The sequence below is a fragment of the Ammospiza caudacuta genome, chromosome 1, assembly GCF_027887145.1.
Source record: "Ammospiza caudacuta isolate bAmmCau1 chromosome 1, bAmmCau1.pri, whole genome shotgun sequence".
NCBI lineage: Eukaryota > Metazoa > Chordata > Aves > Passeriformes > Passerellidae > Ammospiza > Ammospiza caudacuta.
In genome coordinates this window covers 53,000,682-53,026,332 of record NC_080593.1, presented here as the reverse complement: position 1 = coordinate 53,026,332, position 25,651 = coordinate 53,000,682, and the positions used below count along the sequence as shown (strand labels likewise).

The 25,651-nt window shown below is 40.7% G+C and overlaps 1 protein-coding gene across 1 annotated transcript in view; it reads left to right on the top strand.

Annotated features, from left to right (window-relative positions):
• The window catches only part of HECW1 (HECT, C2 and WW domain containing E3 ubiquitin protein ligase 1), a 252,394-nt gene that overhangs the window by 109,440 nt on the left and 117,303 nt on the right, over positions 1-25,651 (top strand). The window contains exon 4 of the mRNA XM_058825358.1: positions 20,679-20,773. Coding sequence (XP_058681341.1) covers positions 20,679-20,773 — 95 coding nt within the window. The remainder of the gene's footprint in view (positions 1-20,678; positions 20,774-25,651) is intronic.

Below are 25,651 nucleotides of genomic sequence, written 5' to 3'. Positions count from 1 at the left end.
CAGAGATGTGGGGAAGTGACTTGTTTACTCCCCTGGGGTGAGCTGTCATAGCTCACTTTTAGCTCTAGACTCACTCCTGAGAGTAAGAGCTACAGATCTGATTGCTTCTCACTCTGGGGCCATTTTAAGGCAGCTTTCCATTCTTAGGCTGCATGTACTGATAGTCTTGCTTCCTCTTAGTGGCCCCTTCACACTGTAATAAGGATATTTATACCATTGTTCAATGGTCTTGGGTTGTCTTGTCAGAGCAGGTTGCTCGAGATCCTGTATGACCCTAAATGTAAATGTGTCTTAGGCCCCAAATCTAAAAGTAGAAAGTCGTATTTAATTTTCAAAGACGATCTTTTTCTATGCCTCTCAGTTTTGTTTTTATTCCTGACCCACTTCTTTTTCATGTCTGGGATACTTTACAAGTTCAACAATGGTTTCCTCTCGCTGGAAGATCCAAAGAGGAAATATTTAAAAAAACGTAAAAATGGCATCTTTTTTAAGAGAAAATAATTTACACCATAAGAAACAATATTGATTTTGATTGTAAAGTACATTGCTGCAATGTTCCAAACATGAAGTGTAGCTGGAGTTCGAAATAAGATGAGTAATGCATGTGTATCAGAGTTTGAGCTGTGAATATGGTTGTTGGAATTTGCCAATAGACACAGACATCTGGATGGCAGAAGTTCAAAACCAGCAAAGTAGGAAGTGCAAACACAAGGGTGAAAAAGGACTCTGAATAAATGTGCAATTGTTTTGATTTAGATGAGTACCAGAGAGCTTTCCCAGGCAGCTCCTAGGCAAGAGCTGTAGGCTTCTGAGGGTCCCACTCAGCAGTCAGATTCTGGGAGGGGAAGCAGCTTTTGGTGTAGCCTGCACCTTGTGGACATCTCTCTTCCCTGTCTCTGGCTTAAAAAAAATCCATCTACAAACAGAAAAGTTTCTTAATACTGCCAATGTCTAACACAGGTATTACAGATGTGTGAATGAAGTTCTATTTCTCTTTTCTACTCCATTCAAGTAAACCTACATTTGGAACGCTTCAAGGTCTATCATAGGCTTGCAGAAATTTAAGTCTTGGTTTGTCTTCCTACTTCTGCAAGCTGCTGAGCTTCCTGAAGGTAAAATATCACTTCATAATCTGGTGGCCCTGGTTGCTCCAGAGATACCTGGCAAGTCACAAAAACAGGCATGTGATTAATCACCCTGGTTTTCCAGGCAACACTCAGACAGCAGATTTGCCAAAAGTGATTGCCTACAATGAATTAGAGTAGTCTGCCTGCTTGATTGCTAGACAAGATCTGGGGGTGAAATTATGTATTTAAAACAGAATACAAGTGCAATAGTAGGATTTTGTTTTACAAGTAGGAATTTTCCTTGCCTCCTGAAGTGTATTAGCTAACACTTGTTTTTACCTTTGCACCTCCACAGTATGTGTTAGCCTGAGACCTCCAAGAAGTGTCTTTATTTTGGTCCTGTTATTAAAGGTGTTCACCTGAGGTGGAATGAGTCAGCCATGCTCACTTAGAGAACACCAAGAAAAAATATTTTCTTTCTTTGGTTTGTCACTGTGGTATCTTATGGTCATGGGGAGAGACAAAACTCTTTCCTTCCCTCCACTTGCTAGGATTTCTTGATTTACATACAAGTGATTTTTGTAATTAGCATGCATCTGGATTCAGGCTTTTCCTGTTTACAGGATATTATGGTAAGCTTTATTAGCTTCCTGTGAAGAATCCTAAATCCTCATGGCTAATAGAGACACTATTTTCCCTCTGTAAGCAGCATGGAATCTTATGCATGGCATGTCAAAAATTAGTAATATATTTTAATACCAGTATACTTTAATTTTATCCTTGATTTTCTTCTTTTACCTGTCTCCTCTTTATATTTTGGAGAGCTCACCATGTATGTGTTTTGTTTTAAGGTGAAAATGTAAAAGAAAAGGTATATAGTGATAAGTTGGATTGTAGGGGCTCAGTTCAGGAACGGCCACAGCAGAGTCAGGTGGGTGCTTAAGATGGTGCTACCTGAGTTAGTTTTCTGTGCTGGCACTCAGTCAGAAGTCATCTTTCACCACCACACCATTTTTGGAGTGGCTGATTTGTAATCAGTTTTAATTACTGGATTGTTTTCTCCAAGCCTGGTAGTTCAGATCATCTCTGTGTGCTGTTCCTAAAGGCCCTGGTATGTTGGTAGGCTAGCTAATGCAAGCAAACATTTAGGGCTAAATCAGCTGATATTACATAGAAACTTAAAATGTCAGGGGTCAGTTTTGAGAAAGCCTCTGACTTGGGTTTTTTGTTTATCACATTCTGGTGCAGGGGCAATTTTTATGTGAGTTTATGCAGCTTTTCTATTCAAATTTTTCTTTAACATTTGAGGGAAAGGAAATGAAACGTAGCCAGGAGGTGTCTCAGCTGCGAGTATGTTGATTTCCTTTGCTGTAGAGTAGGAGGCAGTGGAGCAGAGATCAACCAAATTTCACACAATTTCTACCTCAGAAAGGTAGAAGGTTCATAGACAGAGTCAATTCAAACTAAAATCTTAGTTTAAAGCCTTATCCTGGAAACTTCTGCCAGCTTTCAACTGTGTTGCAAAAGATAGTCCTTTTTTGAAAATGTTGGCAAGACTGTCAGTACTGTTTGTTAAGTGCCCCTTGTAGCAGACTGTCAGTACTGTTTGTTAAGTCCCCCTGAGTAGCAGAGCAAAGCTCTTTTGGCCCTAGTGGGCTGTGCTGTGTGTGTCACACAACACCATCACATGGGGAAGGCACAGGGATTCAACCAGTGTTGGTTTGTGCTGTGTATGTCTTTCAGCAGGTGTGAGCAGCCATCCAGAAGGGATTTCCAGATGTTACCTAGAACATCTCTTTCAAAAGATCCCATCTCTGGTTGTATCAGAAAGACTTAGCAATGATCAGAACAACAAGAAGTGTGACAATGCACACATGTCATAATGTACACCTGTGTCTTCCAGTGGGATTTGAGCTAATTCACATTGTATTACAACAGGAACAGGCTTAACAAAGACACAAATTAAGCAGGAAAAGACACTTGGTCTCTCTGAGCAGCTCAGTGGACAGCAGTATCTAAAGTTCTCCAGAATTCAGAGAATGAAATCCTGTCCTGCTGTAGTCAAGGGAACTAGATGTTAATTTAAAAAGTATAAAGATTTAGCCAGAAGTGTCAGAATTTGCCGTTTAAATTATTAGCTCTTTCCCCAGTATATATTTATGTAAAAGCATGAAAATTTAATATAGTTCCCTTTTTCTGTTTGCATTTTTACAAGAAGAAAAAGTAACTAAATAAATTGCTAGTGGTATGAGTTTTTTATGATAGTTTAAGGCCAGCAGATGGGTGTCTTCTAACTGAGGTGTGAAACCATGAAAACTGGGTTAATAATGAACCCCTGACACAGCCTTAGCAGTAGCACTGCTAGCAGGCACTTCTGTAATTACTTCTTCTCTATGAAGTGTGCTGAGCTTCTACAACAAATTTAAGAATCTCATATTGTGCTTTCTTCTGTTAGAAAATGATTCAGTGAAAGCCTTTTATATATATATATAATATGTACACAGATAAAAGTTTCTGCCTATGAACTAGCCCGTCTACATTTTGTTCGGTTTGGAAAATAGAATCTGGTTTTGCTTTAGCAGATCTATTTCATTTTCCAAATTTCATAAATTTGTTGCATTTGAGATGCAATGAAATGCCAAGTAATACTTCTGACATACATAAATTATTTTTTAGCTGTCCTATGCATGATATGTGCTGTGGAATATAAGTCCAGTTGGTAGAGTGTTTAGCAGATCTCACCTGGATATTTTCAAACAGAGGGATTGCAGGAGCTTTAGAAATATTTTTGAGAAGGGCAGCAGGACTGAGTGACATGTGGATGTGCAAGGAACAGATTACAGCTGAGATGTGTGTTTCCTTTGGAAGGAAATTGAGAAGAGGTAGGTGTGGTCTCTGTCCACTGAGATCCCACTGAGTGGGAGTTTTACTGTTGGCTTTAACAAGATGAATCAGACTTTTGACAGCTAGTGAGGAAGAGGAGTGCAGTCTAGATGCTGGGAAATATTTAAAAGGATAAAGATTTGTAAGCAGTTTCTGTCGAGCTGTGAAATAAAAGTTACTTAGTCCTTCAGAACACTTTAATTTTAGAAACTACATCTTGTCAAGATTGACATAAAGACTCCTGCATGCTGGCAGCTGACTCAAAGTAGCATCTGCCAGCCTTCTCTTAGGTCATGACTGTCAATTTATGGTAGGTACATTCTCCAAGCCAGCAGAGAGGTTGAAAAATGAACCATCAAAACTGTGAAAGAACAATACTGAAAATACTTCTGCCTCTTTTGGAATCTTATGGGGGTACTCAGCAGCTGGAGGTCCACAACAGCACTATACAGATGGACAATGTACATCTTGCCTCCTTTGTCAGACCAAACTGACATGGTAAAAAATTCATATTTTATGCTGGTCTTTTGTTGGAGGTAAATTTGTTCATCTTCAGAACCTGCTTGAGACTTCAGATTTTGAATACAACTGTACTAGTATAGGATTTCTAATTGAAAACTAAGAGGCTGAGTATTTTGCGTGCATGAACTACGATGGATCCTTTTGTTTATATGAGGTGATGTCAGTTCACAGCAAGTGAGTTTGTTTTGGTTTTCAGACTAGAAATTCCCAGAGGTATCGGGGGAAGAAAACAAACCTACAGGGCAATCTATTGCAAACCCATCCTGAAATCGTTATCTCCCTTCTTAAAAATGAAATCTCAGACCAGGAGGAGAGCTTATTCCTCTCCTGTGGTCTCAAAACTTCGTTCTTGGCTCTGTTTAATACCCTTTCTTTTTCTGCTCTCAATACTGCCAAAAAAAGACATGTTTGCTGGTGATAATTACCAAGAATAATACTAGCTCCCAAAATATGTTTTGTGTAGATTCTGTTTTGACCTGGTGAGTGAAATTAAACATGTCACCTGCAAATACTTTGTATGAGCTTCTTGGCATTGTGAGCTGTGTTTTAAAACGACAGACTACAGAATCATGGATGGGGTGTGGCCTGGCTGTGTTTTTGAGCCTCTCAGCAAAAGAGGTTGGTTTCAAGAGACAGTTACAGCTAAAATTCCCCCGATGGTGGTGAAACCCCACTGGAAGATGTAAAGGAGGTTTTTGGTTACTGCAACTGCAGTACATTAGGTAGAAAGAGTAGACCAAGCTTGTGTAGCAGTGCATCTGTTACTGTTTTTGCATTAGTTGTCCATGACCATTTTCTATACTTCCATAGTAGCTTTTCCCTCAGTGTGCTGGCTATAAGCACCTACAGCCAGTTAGACCAGTAACTTTCAGTCTCACTTTCCTTTCCTTCATTTTTCCTTTGTCATTGCTGGGCAAGGTGCCTAATACAGTTCAAACGCCTTCCTCTCTCAGTGGGCTTTGTAATATCAGGAGTGACAGGGTTACAGACCAGAAGTTTTTAGTGTACAAATCTGTTGGTGACTTAAGGGGAAATAAGTGTAAGAGTTGAACAAACAAATACTTTAAAATAAATTGGGAATGTAAATTTCAATTTTAGTGTGACCTGACTGATTGCAGCTTAAGAAATAAGTAGAGCTAAATCCTGTGATGACCTGCTTAATCCAATCCAATCCGCTCAGATCAGTAGAGAAGTGTGTATATAGTGCCTCACCTCTGGAGAGGCATACTGACCACCTGCACTATATCCCTGTTGGGAATTTATCTGTTACTAAGCTGCTGTTTTCCCAGGTGTTAATACACTTGCTAGAGCCTCTACCAAATGTGGCCACAAGCATTGCTTTGCAGCAGAGAATACTATTCTCCTGTCCTTGAAGACTGCCATGTTTTTATGAAAGGGAAGGGTTAGCAAACACTCATATTCTTCTCTTCTTGGTCTGGGTTGCCAGAAGTATTATTTTCTTCTTGTTGTAGAGGAGGAAATTAGGTTGGGAAAGAGTGAGATTACTGCAGGAAGTCAGTGGCAGAGGTTTGAACAAAGGCCAGGTTTCCTGGTGTTGGAGCATCTCATCTGAATGCTCAGTGTGTTTCTGCCGGAGATGGCAAAGCACTGGCCCAGGTTCTGCAGGACATCTGAAATCTTCAGCCCTGCCTCAGGCAAAGGAAGGTGACATCTTTCCTACAGACTGTGAGGAAAAAACAGGGCATTTTCCTTTTCCAGTGTTGCTGCATATAGGGTATAGAATCTCTCACCTGGGGGTCAATAGAAGGCAGGACTTTTAGTGTCAAGATCAGGACTAAGTGTCATATTTTTATGTATTTAACTAGCAAATTAGGGGGAATATGTATATAAAATACAGTTATGTATAAATTAGCAATAGTGCAAGTTACAAATATGCAGGTAATTCAAAGGAAACTTATTCCAGAATTATCTTTTCTCTACTATTACTTTTTTTTCAGATGTCCTTTGCCTCAGCTTTGGATTTTGTTGAATTACTCTAAAAGCTCATTTCTAAAAAAATGTGTTTTAAAAATAGTCTAGGTAATCTGCAGTCTGGACTGTGTAGTCACCCCACCATGTGTTGTCATTTAATAGCTGTTGGATCTTGCTCAGCCTATTGATGATTTGCACTGAGGTTCCCTTTTCACAGTGCAGCAAATCCCTTGGAAGTTAAGCATGCTGTGGCTGGAGACCTTAGCCTTGACTATGAAAAAATTAATAATATTTCCCATCTGTCACCTGTGTGACTGCAGCAATTTCAGCCTGGATGGGCTTGAGTGAGACAGGAGGTGCTGACTTTGGGATGGCAGCTCTGAAGTCTTGCAGACATCGCCAGCCCTGCCAATGGAGCAAACGTGCAGCTTGCACTGCTGGGACCCTGCACCTTCAGCAGCAGTGCAGTGCAGAGCCAGAGGGAATGCACCAGCCACCAGGCACACGCCTTCAGGGGACGGACAGGCTGGCGTCTGTGTATGGCCTTGTGATCAGTAGGAACTAACAATGATTTGGAGACCATTTTTTGCAGTCTCCCAAAGTACTTCTTGATATATTTGGCCAGAGAGAAACCTTCTTAGTCTGCAGTAGCTCGTCTGTGTTGCTCAGGATTCTTTGTCCCCTTATTTGTTGAAATTTCCATTCCTTTTTACTCCAACATATGTTAGAAGATAGTAATTTTTTTACCTGCATAAATGCAGCATCTATGTCGTAGTAACTTTTCCCTTACAGTACCCTCTTTTTATTGCACTTGAAAACAAATGCACTCACCCAGTGTGCTCAGTATTAGATTCACTGCTCTTTTTACAGTCAGGGTATTTGATCTTGTCCTTCAACCTACTGTAACCCATTTGTAGCCCCTTCTTTTTACCAATATAAAGTGAAATACTTTTGGAATTGCTGGAATTTAAAACATTATGTTTCATTTTGTGGCTACAGCAATTTTCTTCCCTGTAAATAAATGGTGAACAGAAGTTGGTAATTTATAAAAGAAAAAAAAAGCAATGTTGAAATAGGATATTGCAGAGGGAGCTCTAAATTAAGTAGTAATAATAGGTATAATACCTCTTTCCTAGCAGCCTTTTGATCTTTTCCTTCTTGAAAATTTGTGCTTTGTCTTATAAATTCCCAGGGAAATTAACAACAGGCACCATAGCAGTGGCACCTAATCAAAAAGCTCTTATGAAAAGGAGTTTTCTAAATGGGTGAGCAGCTACACTTGGGCCATCTCAAGCAGTGGTACACAGGAGAGGAGCTCTGGTGGCACCCTTTCCAAGAAATAAGGCCAGGTTTTTGTCCACTGTACCTAGATTGCAGCATTTGCAAAAGCATCCCACTGACTTTTTTTCACCAACCAGCGTAATGGCTCAGGGCTCTGTGAGAACCAAAGGATGTGACCTTTCTCTACCAGTGGTTTCTCAACAAATGGAAGGAAGATGGCCCTGTTACTGGAAAGCAAAGCATTTTTAAGGCTAAAAGGAGAACAGAGGAAAAGTACTCATACCTCAGCAGCATAGCTGGCACAAAGCTTTTATTCAAGGCTCATGGTTCTGAGTGGGTGAACTCAATTAATTATAAATGGTTCAGCTGTGTAAACAGGAGAAGGACTCTGTGTTGTGAAGACACAGAAGTCTCTTTTCTTCTGTTTAATTAATGCTTACAAGACCTATGAAGGTAAGTCTTTGTACTAAGAAAACCTTGAAGCACACATGTTTTTTCAGAACAACTGAACTTTGGGAAATTTTGGTCACTGGGTAATTACATTGCAGGGCTGTTAATCTCACCCTGTATTTAATACAGTCAGAAGTATTTGGTGTTAGAGTTAAGTATTGTTTGTTGCTGTTCATTTCCTTTTTGTTAAGAAGGAAGAAAGTCATGTGTAAAGGAATAAAATGTTTCCAAGATGGTGAAACCAGGAACTGTTGTGCCAAAGATGTCAAGCTTCACTGCACTGTTATCATGCTGTGACTGTCTTTTGCCTTCAGTAGAGTCACAGTGCCAAAATTCAGGTGCAACTGTCCTCATTTTCTCCTCACACTGAGTTGACCTGTTACATGTCTTGCAAATAAGACCAGATAATTCCAATATGAGCATGCCCCACCTTGTGTTGCTTTGTTATACAATATCCTTGACTTTAATGCCACAGCCTGAACTACAGGCTTTCATTCTGGGCTTCTGTATTTTAAAAATTATTCTATTCTAAAACTGTCTGCAGGTAGTTCTGCTGTGAATTAGAGTCCAGAAAGGGAAGAGTTTGAATTGTCATATTTGCCATTGCGTCTTTCTTGGTACACATAAACCATTACCACCTGTCTAAGAGAGAGTCACAATAGCTCTTCTTATTCTTCTCTGTGGGCTCTTCTTTCAGTCAAAAGGAGCATTTTGATGACTTCTTTCACTTGTATTAGTGTGTTTGTACTATGACAGCAATGAGCAGTCTTTGTTGTGTGATGCGTCATTCCCTTAGTCACTCAAAATTAGTTCTTTAATTTGATGATTAGAAGTAGCAGCAGCGAAGAATAACATGCTTAGTGTAGTGAGTAACTGAAACCATTTGAGCAGTAGTAAACTGCTTCTGCAAGCACTTTGGATGTTCATTCCACCATCTTCCTAAATTGACAATTTTTTGCTTCATTTTCATGGAAATATTAGGCTAAAATGTATTTAGATAAGCATAGAGACAAGGAATGTGTGGATATTGAATTATGATAAGGGTATTAAAATAGAAAAACAGTCCTTATTATGGTGTTGCAGGTAAGGATGCTAAGGTCTTGGATTCTCTTTTACATCAGGTGCAAAGGATTTTTTCTGGGTAACATTCACATCTTGTTGCTCAAGGACTTGATTGTCAGACTCTCTTTGTGTACTGCTTGTCACATGCTTGACTGACTGTAATAGCTCCCAATCAGTGAGAACGCTGAGTTTTAATATTGCATGGTCTGGCTGCTAAAAACATAAACTGTTGTTCTAAGGCATTCTTATAGTGACTGAGCAGATCTGAGAAATGTGAATAGATAGAGCTTCTGACTAGCAGAGCTGGCAGAGTAATGAGAAAGGAGGTAACAGGTAAGAGGAGCTGGGGGAAAGGTGAACACCAGGATGGTTTGTTTTGGCACTGGTCTTCAAAGGTAACTTTCTTGCGGGAAAAAAAGAAAGACTGACTCAAGGGAATGTTCTTTTCTAAGGTGAAATTCAGTTATGCTTCTCAGACTGTTTCTAAAGACCAGCTCAACAGGTGCCACAGCAGGTGCTACTAATGTAAATGAATACATGAATCGTCCCTGATTTCCTCCCTAACTGGCCAGGTTTGGAGTTGCAAGGTATCCCTTCTCATGTTGTCCTCTGCCATCACAGAGCAAGCACTGGGTAAAGTTATGGTTTATGCCTTCCTAAATACTAATTGTTGGTTATGAAGCTGATGTAATTTTCAGCTTCTATCGATCCAAAGGTACAGCCATGTTTTGAGATCAAGGAGAATGAAAACATGTTGGATGGAGAGGACCCTTTTTGAGGCACTTGGCTTCTGAAGCTCATGCATTATCTCTTGCTCACGGCTGTGCCTGAAGGCATAATCCAGTCATATGTATTTAATTAAGACTTAAACTACAATTGTCCTGATAAAAGCAAAGAGCTGATGGTTCACAGGCATCTGCTCTACAAGGCAGATATAATACCTGAAAGCCTAAAGGAGATATTGCAATAGGGGCCATTGATAAGAGTTTGCTTTATCTGGGACAACCCAGTGGCCACACATCCAAGTGAAGAGAGGGGAGAGGTCCCCAGCTGTGCCCATCCCTCCCCTCTTGTGGAGCTGTGCATTACTGTACAGAGTTTATTCTTCTGTCATCTCTGAGTCACCTTCATGGTGCCTCTGATGACACTCAGAACGAAACTCAGGGTGTCAGTGTATATTCATTTTCTGTCTGTTTATCTTGTGGTTTAATATATACTGGTGTAAATTAAAAGACAGTTAGACACTAAATTTCCAGTTCAGATTATTTTTCTGAATATCTCAGTGACTCTAATGTAGCTAAGGGGACACAACTACAGTGAAATAGATGGCTTTCTGTATAGGAGGCAGAAAGGGCTCATTTCCAGTGTACTGAAGGCAGAGATTTTTTGTCTACTGTTCAATTTTGATAAAGAACTGTTGAGTCCATTGTAACCAAGATGATGAGCCATTTTAAAACAAAAGTGTTGTTTAAAAACTTTGTTGTAATTGTTGCATTTCAGAAGTAATTTTAGATCATCTCCCTCAAAAAAGATGAACCATGTGTTAGGTGTGTTAGGTTTTGCCTGCAATGTTCATTTTCATGGAACGTGCATGAGCCCTAAGGACCAGAGAGCAAACTTTAGGCATGTCATTCAGTTGTTATGGACTCAACAATTGCACAGTTAAAGCACCTTGATGATCGCTAGTTTTTCTCAAATAAATTGCCTGCTTGCTAATGCTTATGATGAATAAGTCATCCTTCAGCTGATTTACATAAAAATATTAGATGCCTGTAGGCTCTGGAATTGCATTAAAGTCTCAGTCTTAGTTCAGGCCTTGTAATTTGCTGTTTCCAATGACTAAAATGTATCTCTAAAATAGCCTTTCCTTCTCCTGGTCAAAGACAGGTAAGTTGTTACAACCCTCTCTTTCCCAGCTCTCATTCATCCAAACTACAGTCCTTTCAGTCCTTTCTTTACCACAGTCCATAAAGGCAGAGCAGATAGATATCACTGTTGGGTTAACTGTAAATAAATAGATTAAATTCTTCCCTTTTGTGGGCTGAATCCTGCTATCTTTATGAATATGAAAGAAATAGTTCTGTTGGTTTAAATGGGATGACAGATGACTCAGTGCCAGCAATGGTAAGGCTGTGTCCTTGTCTTTTTTCTGCCCCCAGCCCCGTCCCCCACTCCCCATCTGAAGATAATTTTAGGAGGAAATTATTATTTTCAAGATTGTGAACTGTCTGAGCAAACAAAATTTCAGGTTCACTACTCTCATTACATAATAAAATTTAAGAACTGGAGTAATAGTTGCAGAACATGTGCCGACACAAACTGCAGGTTCTCTTCCCAGCTACAAAAGGGCTAGGACAGCTTTTTATTGTAGACATTTAGCATCTTTAACTACTGCGTGGGCACTGGTATCCTTCCACTGGCCTTTCCTGTGATGGCTATCTGTGGAAGCTTTGACTAGCTCTACTCTGCCTCACTCGACCTGCCTTGATAATCTATATACCAGATGTATTGGGCACTTGATGGTACAGACTCTTGTCCATGATGAACTGGACTATCATGAAAGATGTTGGATGGCTGTAGATTTTAATGCATTCCAACTCCTGCCTGTCTGGAGAGAATTTTAGCCAGCAGATTGACCTTAGATCCCATTGCCATCCCCCTGCAGTTGCTTAATTGGGAGCTTGAATACCAGAGCCCCTGCACATGCATTGTGCTCCCCCCATAAGGCAGCTGGCAGTGCTCCTTTGTTCTAGCAAGACTGAAACTGTGCTCTGCTCCCTGCTCCCCTCAAATCCTTCTCTACTCAGACCTATGAGTACCACAAATCACAGGGGCTTCTTGTTCATCATTTGACCCAGTTTTGCTCCTGTTTCTCACCCTATGCTTGTAATACCCCCAGCCACCCACCTCTGTCTCTTCCTTCAATGGGGGCAAATTGAGAGTGGATTCATATTCTCCTCTTTCATGCTACTTGGATACTGGGGAGATACCCAGAGATGCAGTCCTTCTGCTTCCAAATGGGGCACAGCCAGGGGACCCTTAGATCTGTATTGCAGAAACAGCCTGTGGTACTGCCAGCTTGGAACATGCTCAGCACAGCTAGGATTTCCTGGGCATTTAGATAGTAAAATCAAAGATATCTCAAATGAGCATATCAAACTGAATTTTTTAGAGAGGCTTATAAGTTAGAGAAATTTTAATGTATTTTTACAGGAACATGAGGAGATATGGAGCAGAAATCATTATATTAACTTGGGGGATAAAAAAAAAAGGTCTTCAGAAATTTCTCATAGGTAAAAACACCATGGTTTTTCCTAATCCTCAGCTACAAGTTTCAGGATGAAATTTGCTTCTTGTGCATTTCTGTAGATACAAGGCGGATGTCCAGCACACAAAATTTTATTCCAAATGTATGTATATTTGAAAATGTAGAAGCATCTGGAAACAGGGTTTATAATGAAAACTGTCAAACAACTTTCATAATCAGCAATGCTGTTGTACTGCCTGTATGGATAAATACATAAAAGTGCTAAAATGTATAAGCACACATCCATTCCAGCTGCTTGCATTCTTTAGTAATGAAGCTTGCCAATAGTACAGCTTTTGTGAGGGCAGCACATAAGCAGCAGCCTATTGAAATTAGATCTGTATGTTTTCCCTGAACAGGAGTTTATAGAGCCACTTTGTTGTCTCTGTCCTCCAGTAGAAACTCCTAGATGCTTTTATTTTCATAAGGCAAATGTGGTGTGATTTTGTCTTGGGTTCAGGAGTCCACACCTGAAAATCCGCTCAGTGCAGTAATGGGTAAGCAGATATATGTCACTTCCCATGAGCAGCATAGTAATAGAGGTGGGTTGTACAAAGTATGGAGCTTGCAACACTGGGGGCTCAAACAGGTCAAGTTAGGACAGAGGAGATTGGACCACTGAATATGAAGATTTGTGACTACACATTTTTTATTAGTGTAGTAATTTCCCCTACTACTCTTGTCATGGCAGGTAGGTGCTGAATCAAATTATCAAGCAAAGGAAATAAAAGTGGAAGTCAGTAGGGGAGAGTGTCTGCAGATCAACAGAATAAAGAATCAATGATATAATAAATGATAATAATTAGCTCTCCTGCTATACAGGAGATAACTCCAGCCATCAGTGTGCAGCCCTTGGGAAGGAACAGTCTCTGCAACAATTTCTGAAGGCAAAAGAAATACCAAGATTATCTTATCTGTTCTTCAAATATCATTCACAAATACAAATACTGAAATAGATATTATTGGTGCAGAATTAAGATTATTTAAATGTCCTAACTGTGCATTTCTGTATCTTGACAAGTGTGAATTTTTTGCTTACGTTAAAACTTGATTAGAAATTTTCTGAGTGTTCTACTGCTTGTTTTTGAGCTGAGTTTACTTGCAAATATTTGTGCCTCAAATTGCTGATATGTACTGGTCAGCTTTAATTCTGGCTCCAGATACATCTTTCTTGCTTGCTGAGAAGTGTTATAGTTATCTTAAAGGTGCAACTATAAAATCTCAAGTCTTGCTGTTTTTCCAAAGAAGTTTGTTAAGTGTTTGTGCACATTTTAGAGCAGAGCAAGGAAAAAGCCATCAGAAAATTGGAAGAAATTCTGCAACAGAGATTAAAGGAACAGATCTGTTTAGACCTTGTTTGGTTACTAAACTGTTGGTTGTTTAAAACACTTTTTGAAAGCCGTAGGTGGTTGTGATACTAAACAAATACTGTGAGGAGATGCATTCTACAGCTTAAGGAAATGCATGGTCCATAGGCAACTGAGTAGCAAACCAGCCTGATGGTTGTAGTGTCACCATTGCCTGTTGGAGATAGCCAATGCTTGGAACAGGCAGTTTTTCTGACGGAGCACCAGAAATAAGAGCCATTGTTTGCATGGAGCAGCAGCAGGCCTACATGATGGAAATAAACAGTACCGTCTATCAATGCTGTAAGTACAAATTAGATCTGCCATTAATAACTTTACCTTTTATCTTTGTTATGAGTATTAATTCTTCTCACGATGTTTTACCTGACAGGGCAAGTACAACATCGTGAGAAAATACCAAAATTTATCTAAAAACTATTGATGCTTAGGGAAAGACTCATGCTGATGCAGGAATGCTAGGTTTCACCTCTTTGTGTTGCACAATTTACCTTCTCTCTACAATTTACCTTCCAGTGATTTTCATAAAGAGGAGATGGGCACTGGAGGCAGCAGCAGGTAGAGAAGGGAGGTCAGGCATGAGAGGTGGACGTGAGGTGCACATCAACTTTCACAGGTAGCTGCTGATACAGTTCATACATTGTGCTGCTCCATGCTGCCTGAAGGTCTCAGTGACTCTTTCTTTCTTCTTAAACTTTGACTTACTTGCTCTTTCCCTGTCTGACTTTCCTTGCTTTGTTTCCTTTTCCCTGCTTTCTTTTCTTCTAGTGTCTTTTAGTCTTGTTTACACAGTTGCAGTCTCTCTGCTTTCTCCCCTGTCCCATTCTGTGCAGTGATTTTGTTATAATCTCAATCCTCTCCTCCCCTCCCATCAAAGACATTGCTTAGTCACTTAGTTCTGCATATAAACTGCCTTTAATCTCTCTCTGTTTTGGTTTCCCATTGTAATTCCTTGTTCTGCTTTTTTCATACGCTTCTCCCAGTTTCCCTATTGTATTCAAACAGTTCTACCTCCTCCATTGACTCACAGTCTTCATTTTGACACAAGCTGTCTCCACTTCTAGAGATCATCGTGGCTGCTTTAATTCAGGATGGTACCACAGTGATTTGATTGTAGCACAGCATCATATATTTGTTTATTCCAGTTCTGGCTTCTCTCTAGGGAAAATTTTATGACTCATAACTTAATTGCCTTGCTGTCTGATTTGGTTCACTTGGTTCCCAACCACTTACCAGAGACAGCTACCTTTTCATTACTGGTTTTGACACCTTTCATTTTTTATGCACAGTGTTTGCCCAAAAGAGCAACAACAGCTCTTTTAGTAATAGATTGAATTGATCAAAAATGACTCAGTTTCTAAGACTGGCAGTACTTCCCTGAGAGGTTTTTACAGCAGTGAGAAATGCCTACCTAATGCTTAGTCACCTCAGCTATTTAACTGAAACAAAAAGTGTCATGGGAGTAAATCACAACAAGCTTGTTGAAATGCCCCAGGTGCATCACACACTCCTAGCAAACACCAGCTGATGCTTCCTGCCTCCCCCGAAGAATATGGTCTTCCTTGAAATACTCACTAGGGTGTTCTGGGGCTTTTTTAGCTCAGAAAGAGAAATTGTGTAATCTTGGCAGAGCTTTATTTTATATTTGAAAGAATAAAACCACCTTTAAGTGAAAACTAAGCCTCTGAGATCAGGTTGATCTTAGTAAGCATGCAACAGAGAATTAGTTCTAAGTTATTAGTTATAAGATCAAGTGAACGTTTGAGAAGACATTTAGGGCAATTTTGATAACTCTGAAGGAGTAGGAGGGGAAGTATTTTAAAGGGAAAGGGTATCAAATAAACCAACAGGAGAAGTAACACTGACAGAAAAGTGGCTGGATGATGGGAACTAGGAGACCTCTTGGAGACTTTCAACCTTCAGTACCTCCATTTGCAATTAATCAGCAGACCCTACTGGATTTTATCTCCTCTCACTTCAGTTTCATAAGGAATTGAGTGTTTTCAGGGGCTGGGTGGTTGCAGAGGCAGTGTAAACTATTGCCTGAGTTATGTTCAGCTGGTAAATTAATGTTCCGGTTAATTTGCCAAACTGATTTGGTAACTGAGATAACTCAGGGCTTTGATAGTGAAATAATTTTTGTGAAATTAACTTATTTTTCTTGTGAGAAGGATGAAGCCCCATGGCAGAGTTTCTCTGGCAAAAGTCAAACTTCTCAGTGCTTTCCTCTAAATAGGGAGTGGTCTCTGTGGTGTCCAGGGATGAAGTACATCTCAGTTCCCCTCCCTTCCTTATAACCTGTGTGGCCCACACAGATGCTTGGTGCAAGGAGGAAAACAGAATCACCCCTCCTCTTGCCTGGTTCTGATTGTCTTGCCTTGCTGTGCCTTGAGGGCACAGCAGCTTCCTTTAGGTCAACTGTGTTTTTTATGCATCTGTGATAGTTACAGTGGTGAATCTGAGCATACAACTGGGGATTTTCATATTTATACCAACGCAGCACAGAGCTGTAACACAGTCAGTGTATGACAGTGTCATGGTTCAACCCCAGCCAGCAGCAAAGTCCCACACAGCTGCTTGTTTACTCCCCCACCAGTGGGATCAGGAAGAGAATTGAAAGGGTAAAAGCCAGACAACTCGTGGGCTGAGATAAATACAGTTTAGTAGGGAAAGCAAAAGCCATATACACAAACAAAGCAAAACAAGGAATTCTATCACCACTTCCTGTGGGCAAGCAGGTGTTCAGCTATCTCTAGGAGAGCAGGGCCCCATTGCACATAATGGCTGCTTGGGAGGACAAACACCATCACCCCAAACAGTCCGCCTTTCATCCTCCTTCCTCCCACTTTATATACTGAGTGTGATGTCTCATGTGGTCTGGAATATCCCTTTGGTCTGTTTGGGTCACCTGTCCCAGATGTGTCTCTTCCCTCTTTTCTATGCACACCCAATCTAATCCTCAGTATGACAGTACCAAAAAAAAAAAAAAAAGGCAGAAAAGTCCTTGGCTCTGTGTGAGCCCTGCTCAGCAACAGCAAAAACATCTTTATATTATCAACCCCTGTGTTCAGCAGGAAGCCAAAGCAAAGCCCCATACCAGCCACTGTGAAGCAAATTACTCCAGCCAAAAGTGGCACAAATGGAGACACCAAGCCTGGTATAAAGGGAGTACAATGCTGTTTTGTTCTTTATCCATGTGAATTGTTGGGTAGTTTGGTAGTTGCCACGGGCATGAGCATCTTTAGGCACCTCATCTCTTGGAAGATTTACCAGATTGACTGACATTTTTCCTAATTGAAAGAAGAATTTAACCTCATTACTTTCTGACTTCAGTATCATAATTACATTGCTGGTCCAGTGATCTCTAAATAATTAGAGATGAAAATTACAATGGTACACATTTATTTATGACTGGGGATTAACTAGACAACACCTGCTCTCGACCTGTGCACTCTGCCATGTAGCTAGGGCAGCAGGACAGAGTTAAATGGTCTCCTTTATTTCAGAACAAGGTAGTCTACAAGGCTACAATCCAAACAGTCTTTGTAACTACATATTATTTACAAATGCCAGCTGGATGATATTCAGGTTAATTTATATCACTGCCTTACCAATACTTCCAGTGTTTTCTGTTCATCTGCAGAGGCAGTGGTACCAAGTCCATAGGTTTCTGCACCTGTTTTGGAAATGTCTCAGAGGTGATTCAGGAATGCAAGAACATGTTAGGACTCTGTTGCAGTGAAAAACATGGCACCAGCAATGTTGTTTGTAAAGAATGGTTCATGGCCAAAAAATGGCCAACTAGGATCCTAATGGCATTTTTACACCTAAAGAAATTATATATCATTTTGCAGGCTTTGTACTTGCTAAAGTTTCCTCTCTCCATTGAAAATAGATATTTGCATAATATTTTCAATCTGAAAGCAATATGAGCAAAAAGGGGAGAGAGGAGTCTAGAGGAAAGAAAATGTTGTTCCCCTGTTGCTTCTAGAGCAATTTCTCAACACATGACGGCCTCCATCTGACATTTTCTCTCAGATCTGTTCTCTGAATGAAATCTTTGCTGTTCATTAATCACCACCTCTATCATTGCTTGATGAATGGCTCCAGCTGTGCCACTGTTTTGGGTTGGGTGTGACACTTGCAACTCACTTGAGTTGCTTTCTAGTGGTTTCCACCTGTATGTGGGCAGTTTGGTTGCAAGTACATGAAACTGAGAGGATCCTTCAATAACCACATGGTTCTTGCCAAAGACATATTTATCATCTTAGTTATCCTTTGTCCTTGAAAGTGTTACAAATATCCAGATTGACTGCATATGGATATATTCTCTCTTTCTGTTCTCTCTAATACTTTTAGTTTAATTAAATGGATTCTTTTAAAATTTTCCTGATGCACATGGTAACTGATTTCCTACTTATCCATCTATGACAAGATTTCCTGCTGTGGGGTCTGAACATTGTCATACAGCTAATACCTGGAGTTATATTTCATTAACTACAAAAGTTAATTTTATTTTTTAAAGGCTTCTCTTTATTCTAGTTCTCAATGTTCCATGAAAACTGTAGCTAAAAATCTCCAGGGGAGAAGAAAATTAAGATTTGAATAATTGGTGAGAACTGCATGTTTTAGCTATTGTGATATCCTCAGCTTTTGCTGTCCTCTCAGCGAGTAAATGAGTTAGCTGCTGAGCTGTTAAAAGTCCTGTAGAGAAAATTACAACATGAAAATACAATCTGGACTTGCAGTTTTTCTGTCCCACAGGCTCTTCCAGCTTTTTTTGCTGCCAAAAGGAAACAACTGCTGCTCCCAGGTGCAACAGCAGGGTCGCTGGCTCAGCTGTACTGACACCTCAAGTAAATCTCTTAAAGTTGCAGAATTTCATTTGAGGGTATAGTTATGAATTCAGCCCCAGGATGGGCCCCACAGCCCCTCATGGAGGTGCTGAAGGACTCTATATTCTGTTCCAATTCTTGTGGAATGCTGTGAAGTAAATGGGACACATGTACACATTGTGGATATAGTGGGACAGGCTGTATTTTCACTGTATGAGCAAAATGTGCACTCTGGTGAAGAACAGGCTTTGGGGATGGAAAACATGGTTTTCACAGATTAAGTGTGCTAGCACTGTGCTTCTCATCAATGAACATTCAAATGCTGTGCATTCCTGCAGCACCCCTCAGGTTAGAGGACTGGGAAGCCCCCTGAATGTGAGCAGTGCTCAGAGTACTTGGGAACATCATCTCTTTGCTTTTCATTTCCCGAGTGACATCTGAAAGTTGGGAAGGCTTTACACTTCTAAAATTATTTTGTCTTTCAAAACGTATCAGGATTTCTGTTTCCACCTATGTTCCTGTGTAGGTACCAGGGTAATCATTTCAGGCCTGTGGTTTTGAGGGTTTCCACCACTTTTTACGTCCCAGGTTTTGCTTCCACCTGGACTGCTACATGGTTGTTTCTTGGATCTACAAACAGCAGATCACAGAACCACAATCTGTGGTTCCAGTCTCAGCTCTTAATATTTTTTGTCACAGCTGCAGTGATTTGAGTAATTTTGTTACTGGTATTAAAACTGCAATACAATTTGTATGTTAAAACACGTAAATGGGATTTTTTAAATTGTTTTCACACATGGACTGTAACTGTAGTTGCAATGAGCATTTTTGTGACTCTACCAGCAAAGGCTGGTGTTTTCCCTGAGCTACAGCAGCAACTACAAAGCAAGGTCTTAAGGAAAGTCTTGGAACAGATGAACATTTCCATGTCATTATCCAGTTAGAACTAGAAGATGTGAAAGCTGCTTTTATTTAAACAGGCATTTTTCAGATCCCACAAACATACCTGTTACACGTGTAACGCTGCATAATTGCTGGGTCCCAGCTGTGCTGAGGCACATACCAGGCTAGTTCACATCTAGTTTACTGTGGAAGAAAATTCTGGCATGCCAGCAGGCAGGCCAGGATGAGCTCCAGCAAGTCCCCAGTTCCAGGCACGAAGGGACAAATAGCAGCGCTTTGCATCTGTTTGTAGTCACAGACCAACACAGAAGCTGGCTGGAACTGTCGTTCCTTCTTGTAGCAGACAAGAAAGTGGGGTTGTGAGGGGCTGATTAACAAGCAGCTTTCACTTCTGTGCCTTGATACAATTATTGAGATGAATTTCCCTCAATATTATTTATTTGAATGCCAATGCATGGGGCAAAAAGCAGCACTATGAGTGTGAAAACTCATGACCTTTCCTGTGTTCCTCACCTAATTTAGATGTTTAGAAGTCAGTGGAAATACACTAAGGCAGGGTCTGGTGACACTCTGCTCTTCCTGAAAATGCTTTAATGTAGTAACTGTCAAAGCAGTTCATCTGTGGAGATCTACATCCTTGCCCTGACCAAGGCCAGAATAAATTGGCACAGTAAAACCTGTCAATGAGCAGCTATGCAATCTTGTCCTAAGGAAGTTCCTAAATATCTCTGCACATTAGTGCTTGGTATGTCTGAACAGGGAAGATTTATATGTCCCTACTTTTTTTCTTCCTAAAGGATACTGAACATGTGCTCTAAGTCTGTCTGTGGTAACTTTGGCTCAGAAGAGGTTTGGATTTTAACTGTGTTAAATCCATGAACCAAACTCCAGATTTCACCCTGACAAAGGGGAAGATCAGAGGCAGGAGGTATCCTGTTGTGCCATCCAGCCAGAATGAACCATTTGCAATTTAGCTACTCGCCAGCCCTGTGCCTTTGAGCTGTAGCTGATCATGCAGATTACCCCTAACATTTTTTTAAATCCTATATGTCTCTTTTGGATTTTTTTTCAGCTGAAACAAAGATCTGCTTCAAGTACTACCATGGCGTGAGTGGGGCACTACGAGCCACGACTCCAAGCGTGACAGTGAAAAACAACGCAGCTCCTGTAAGTTATGTTTATTATTTTTCCTATGTATATCCTACTGTGCTATGCCCTCCTTTCCCTGCATGCTTTATATATCTTTATATCAAAACTGAACATATTTGCACTTCATTGTATTGTGGTACAGTGAGTAATCTTTCCATGAAGATGTGGGTTTGTATGCCAAGAGAATGTAGATTCAGCTCTGAATCTGTCACTGATAACCTCTGTGATCTGGGGCAAGTTCCACATCCTAGCTGTATCCTGTTCTGTAAAGTTCTCTTGTCTCTGCTGTGAGATTTGGGTGATACCCCTAGAGGACTTTGGATCCTTGGACAGTAAATACAGTAAGTGTCCAGAAAGGGAAAAGATTTTCCTCTTTTAAAGTGTTTTTTTCAAAATGAGCATTTTTACAGCAGTGCCTCTGAGTTCCAGGAACAAGCAGACTGTGACATGCCCCCATCAGTGGTAAGAAGTAGGCACTTGGGACCTGATCTATCAAAGGACTGAACATTATTTTTGACAGATTGAGGCTTCACTGAGAGCATTTTTGATTTGCTAGAGCCTAGCAAAGCTCTGTGGCTTAGATAGCTCTAAAAAGCTATATATCTAGTCTGGTATTGGGAGATTTTATCACCCTGAGAGTGAAACATCTTTTAGAAGCCCACAAAGAGATTTGATGACCTCCAAATCTTGTCTGGCCTTGCTGACAGTGTTTCACTGCATGCCAGGCTTGGCAGAGACCTGCATGAGCTGAGAACTTGTACTCCAAACAGCATAAGAAAAAGACTAGGTCAGATATTGTTTAGTCTGGAAGAGGGGTTCAGGAAAGAACTGTCTTACCTGTGGGTATGTGTCAGTTTCAGTGGACATCACTTAATTTTTTAACCTTTTTTTTAGTGTTTGTTTTTGTTGCTCTTGTTGTTGCTTTTTGGGTGTGGGTTTTTGATTGTTTTTTTTTCCCAGTCCAAACTTAGTATTTCTAGAAAGGCTGAAAAGTCTCCCATGCTGTGTGTTGGCTGTGTCTGATTCCACCAGAGCCAGAAAGGATTCATTTTTTCACCCTTGAGCCATGAAAAGACTTTTGATGATTTCTCCTTGCCTTCTTTTGATATACAATATAGCTGCAAACTAGATGCTGGGTAGGGGCTGCTGTACATCCTACATTTTCAGGACTAAAAGACATTCTTGTCTCATTGCACCTTTCTGATGTGCTCATGGTGAAGCCATTCATCAGTTTTAGAGCCTGGATAGTTTCCTTGAGCTGTATTCAGAAGAACATTAGGATGTGGCCTTGGATATCTTCATTGTGAGGGATGCTGAAAAGTTCTTTTTAGCCTGTAATGAGTCACGTCTTGTTGCCCCAGAACTTGTTGCTGATTTCCCAGTTGTTGTAATTTAATGGGATGTCTGCCATTGATGTAGTCCCTGTCTTCTCTGAAAGGTCAGCCAGCCAACCCAGGCAATGAATACCATTAGCTGAGAGATTAGAATTTGTTTTTGCATTATTCTCATCCATGTCTTAGACCTGAGTTGGAGCCAACTGCACAAATTTTTCAGGTCTAGTATGGAAGGGTTACTCTTTTGTTATTAAGTATTAGCAGTATGTATGAAATTAGTAGAAAAATGTCTGAGATCTGTGCCTTTGTAGTATACAAATAGGTAATTTCTCCAAGTTCTTTAGCTGAGACCTTTACATACGTATTTATGGAGAAATAAAACAACCATTCACTTTCAGCCAAGGCAGGACTTGTGTTTAAAGGAAAATCCTCTTCATGCACTACTCATGGTCTTTATAGAAATCAGATGTGGGCTGCCTATTATGACCTTTAGTTGAGTTTCCTGTACACAACTAAAAACCAAAATATGATTAAAAGTGGTATCAGATAATGGTTTTCTGTCTGAGGACACAACCAGTGTCCTTGGAAATAGCATTCTTTTTCTGTAATCTTCTAGTTTTTCCTGCCTTTCTAGGTTTCAAAATAGCCTGTGTAGGTTTTTGCAGACCAGAAAGGCCAACCGGCAGTGCTGTAGGTGCAGCATCTTTTTGTCTCTTGTTTTCTTCTTCCTGATTTTGTTGCATGACTTACTTGATGTATTGTAAGGCAAATACTAAGTGAAGACAGGAAAAGCAATGAAATGGCAGCAAAAGTTATGGAGTATGAACTTGGACAGAGCCTTCTGTATGAGTGCAAAGAGGGAAAAGTGCTATAGATTTTAAAACTCCTTCAGAGTTTGGAAGAAAATACTGGGCTGACTCTTGCCTGTGTGAGGGCTTTCAGCTAAGTGTGATCCTCCAAATTCCACTCCCAACTGACACCATCAGATGGCTTTCTCCATTTGCCTCTCTGCAGTACATGTCCAACCTTTATTGCTGAAGTATTTGAATGTTTTATAGCATCCTGTACCATTGGCACATGGTGTTACTCCCACTGCAAAGATGGGGAAGGGGATAACAAGGGATCTGCTCAGCCCTACTCTTTTTTTGGTTCTTGTGGGCCTCTGCATTAACTGCTGCTGGGAGTTGGATATTACTATGCAAAGTGCAGACATTATCTCTGGCACTGCAAACACTCACCTTTGACTGTGATTTCACTATTTTGTGCAATCAGTTGAGGGCTGTGACATTCTAGCCCATGCCTGTAGCTCATGTCAGAGATCCCTGACACTTCTTACCCTAGTGAGACTTTACACATGGGGCCCTTCTTGGTGGAGGAGGATTATCAAATTCCTCAGTTGTTCTCATTGCTCCAGAGGTGCAGAGCACTGCCCCAGGGTGTTGGGCATGGCATTTCTTACAGTACCAACAAAAGCTGTGGTCTTCTGACTGCCGTGGCCTCGGTGCAGAGAGGGCCTCTACTGCTCAGAGGCAGCTTTCTTCAGATCCTGGCACAGCTTCCTGCGCATCCCATCTGAAAGAAGCCATCCTGTGGTCTGTACTTGGAAATTGAGCCTCTATTGCAGCCAGTAGGAGTTTAAGCACTGTCTGATGGACCTAAGTGTGTTAGAAAAAAATAGCTTTACGGGGAAATCTCCTTAGGGATCTTACTGTGGTGTCGAGGCTGAAGTATTTTGAAACCATTGTAGTGATAGTGTCATAAATTCACTGACTCTTAGGCTGTCAGTAGAGGGACAGAAGGAAGGAGGCTTTGTGTTTTTTACATAAGCAAACCTTTTTGTTTGGCACAGCTTAGCAAAAAGATCCAGAGCAGGTGTCCTTTGAGAAGCAGCATTTGAGGACAGGTGACCTTCTGGGGACAGTGTTTTTACTGCTAGCACTAACTCATCTGCAGCTGATGCCAGAGCCACCCAAGTGGGTTCTGTCCAAGCCTCCGAGCGCATGGCAGCTTCTGCATCAGGGACAGCTGCTGGCATATTGGCTGCTTGGTGTGTGTCCTGTCAACAAGTCTGAAAACACTGATAACCAGCAGTATCCTAACACCACGATCTAAAACAACAGCAACAAAAAAAAGAATCCTCCATTGTCTGTCTGACTGCAGTTTGCTGCAATTGAAAAGGGGAAAGAAGCTGGAAGTAGTCATGCTGGGGGCTGTAAGCTGTTGCCATTCTTGTTCACATGCTGCTGAGACTGTCTTTAACTGGCAGTTGAAAGGAATCTCTCTTCCAAAGGGAAAAAACAGCTGCTGTGTAAGTTGGTTGTCTTTGTATAGCACCAGTGGTGCTTTAGGCTGAGTAGCATCTCACATTTCTTGTCTTATGAATGTTCTGCTCCGTTTGAGCTTATCCCCTCATGCTGTAACCCAGTTATTAGAGCTGCCTTGCCTGCTGATTAGGATGCCCTGCAGTTCGTTTGTTGGTGAAAAGTCCTGTCACATTTTATTGCCTGTGAATCATCAGGCTTGAATATCTGGGAATGAAGGGCTGTGCACTTTGGCCAATTCATACATGGCAGAAGCTTAAATGTGAATTTGAGGCAGCAGATAGGCCTGGGGGTAATGACAGTAAAAAAGAGCACCTGCAATTCTGGAAAAAAAGAAAAGGAACATCCTGGCTGGCTCCTTTTTTTTCTGAACTAGTGGAAAGCAGTGTTGCTTGTGCACAGGAATTTATACTACTAAAGCACAAACATTACCATGGTAGGGAAGAGCAAATGGTTTTCTCAGTAGAAAAGAGCATTTTTGCCACATCCGGAATGTTCCTGTATTTGTTATTCTTCATTTATTCATAATATTGTCACCACTGATTCAACTTTACATCAGACATTGTTGTAGAAAGAAATACAGGTTACAGCAATTAATTCTAGCAATAGGGAAGTGTTATATTGTTAATATAAAAATAATTCAATCTGAACAAGGTTTTCTTGCAGTAAAATAAAGCTGGCATGAGAACAGCATGCAGAAGAAGAACCTTTTTCCCTAAGAGTTTATAGCCTGAAAAGATAAATTTGATACATCACAATTAAATGGCAGTAAGTGGAGAATCAATGCTTTAGCCTCAGGACAAATGTCTTCACTAAATTGGGAGCATTCACTCGCTGTGTATTTAATGCAAAGAACCTCAGCTGACTGAACCTCTGGAGCTTTCATGCCACTGTTTCTGTCTCACAGATCGTGGTGGGACTCGTCAGATACACTTGGCATTGTGGGAAAAGCTGTGTAAATTGGAGCTGATTATTGAAAGAGACCTTTTCTTCGTTGTGTTTGTGTGGAAATGCTGCCTCAGCTGGGTTTCCCACAGCAGGAATTACTGTTTGATAAGCTGCTGCTATTTGATGGTGACTGATCATTCCTGAGGACTTCCTGCTGTAAATGTTTGCATTACGTGCCTTCACGTCAGAGCGTGGGCTGCCAAGGAGCGTTTGATAATGAAGGATTCTGCTTCATTTCCATACATATGCTGCAAGACAGGATTTTATGAGAGTGTGCATGTACAAGCAGCTGT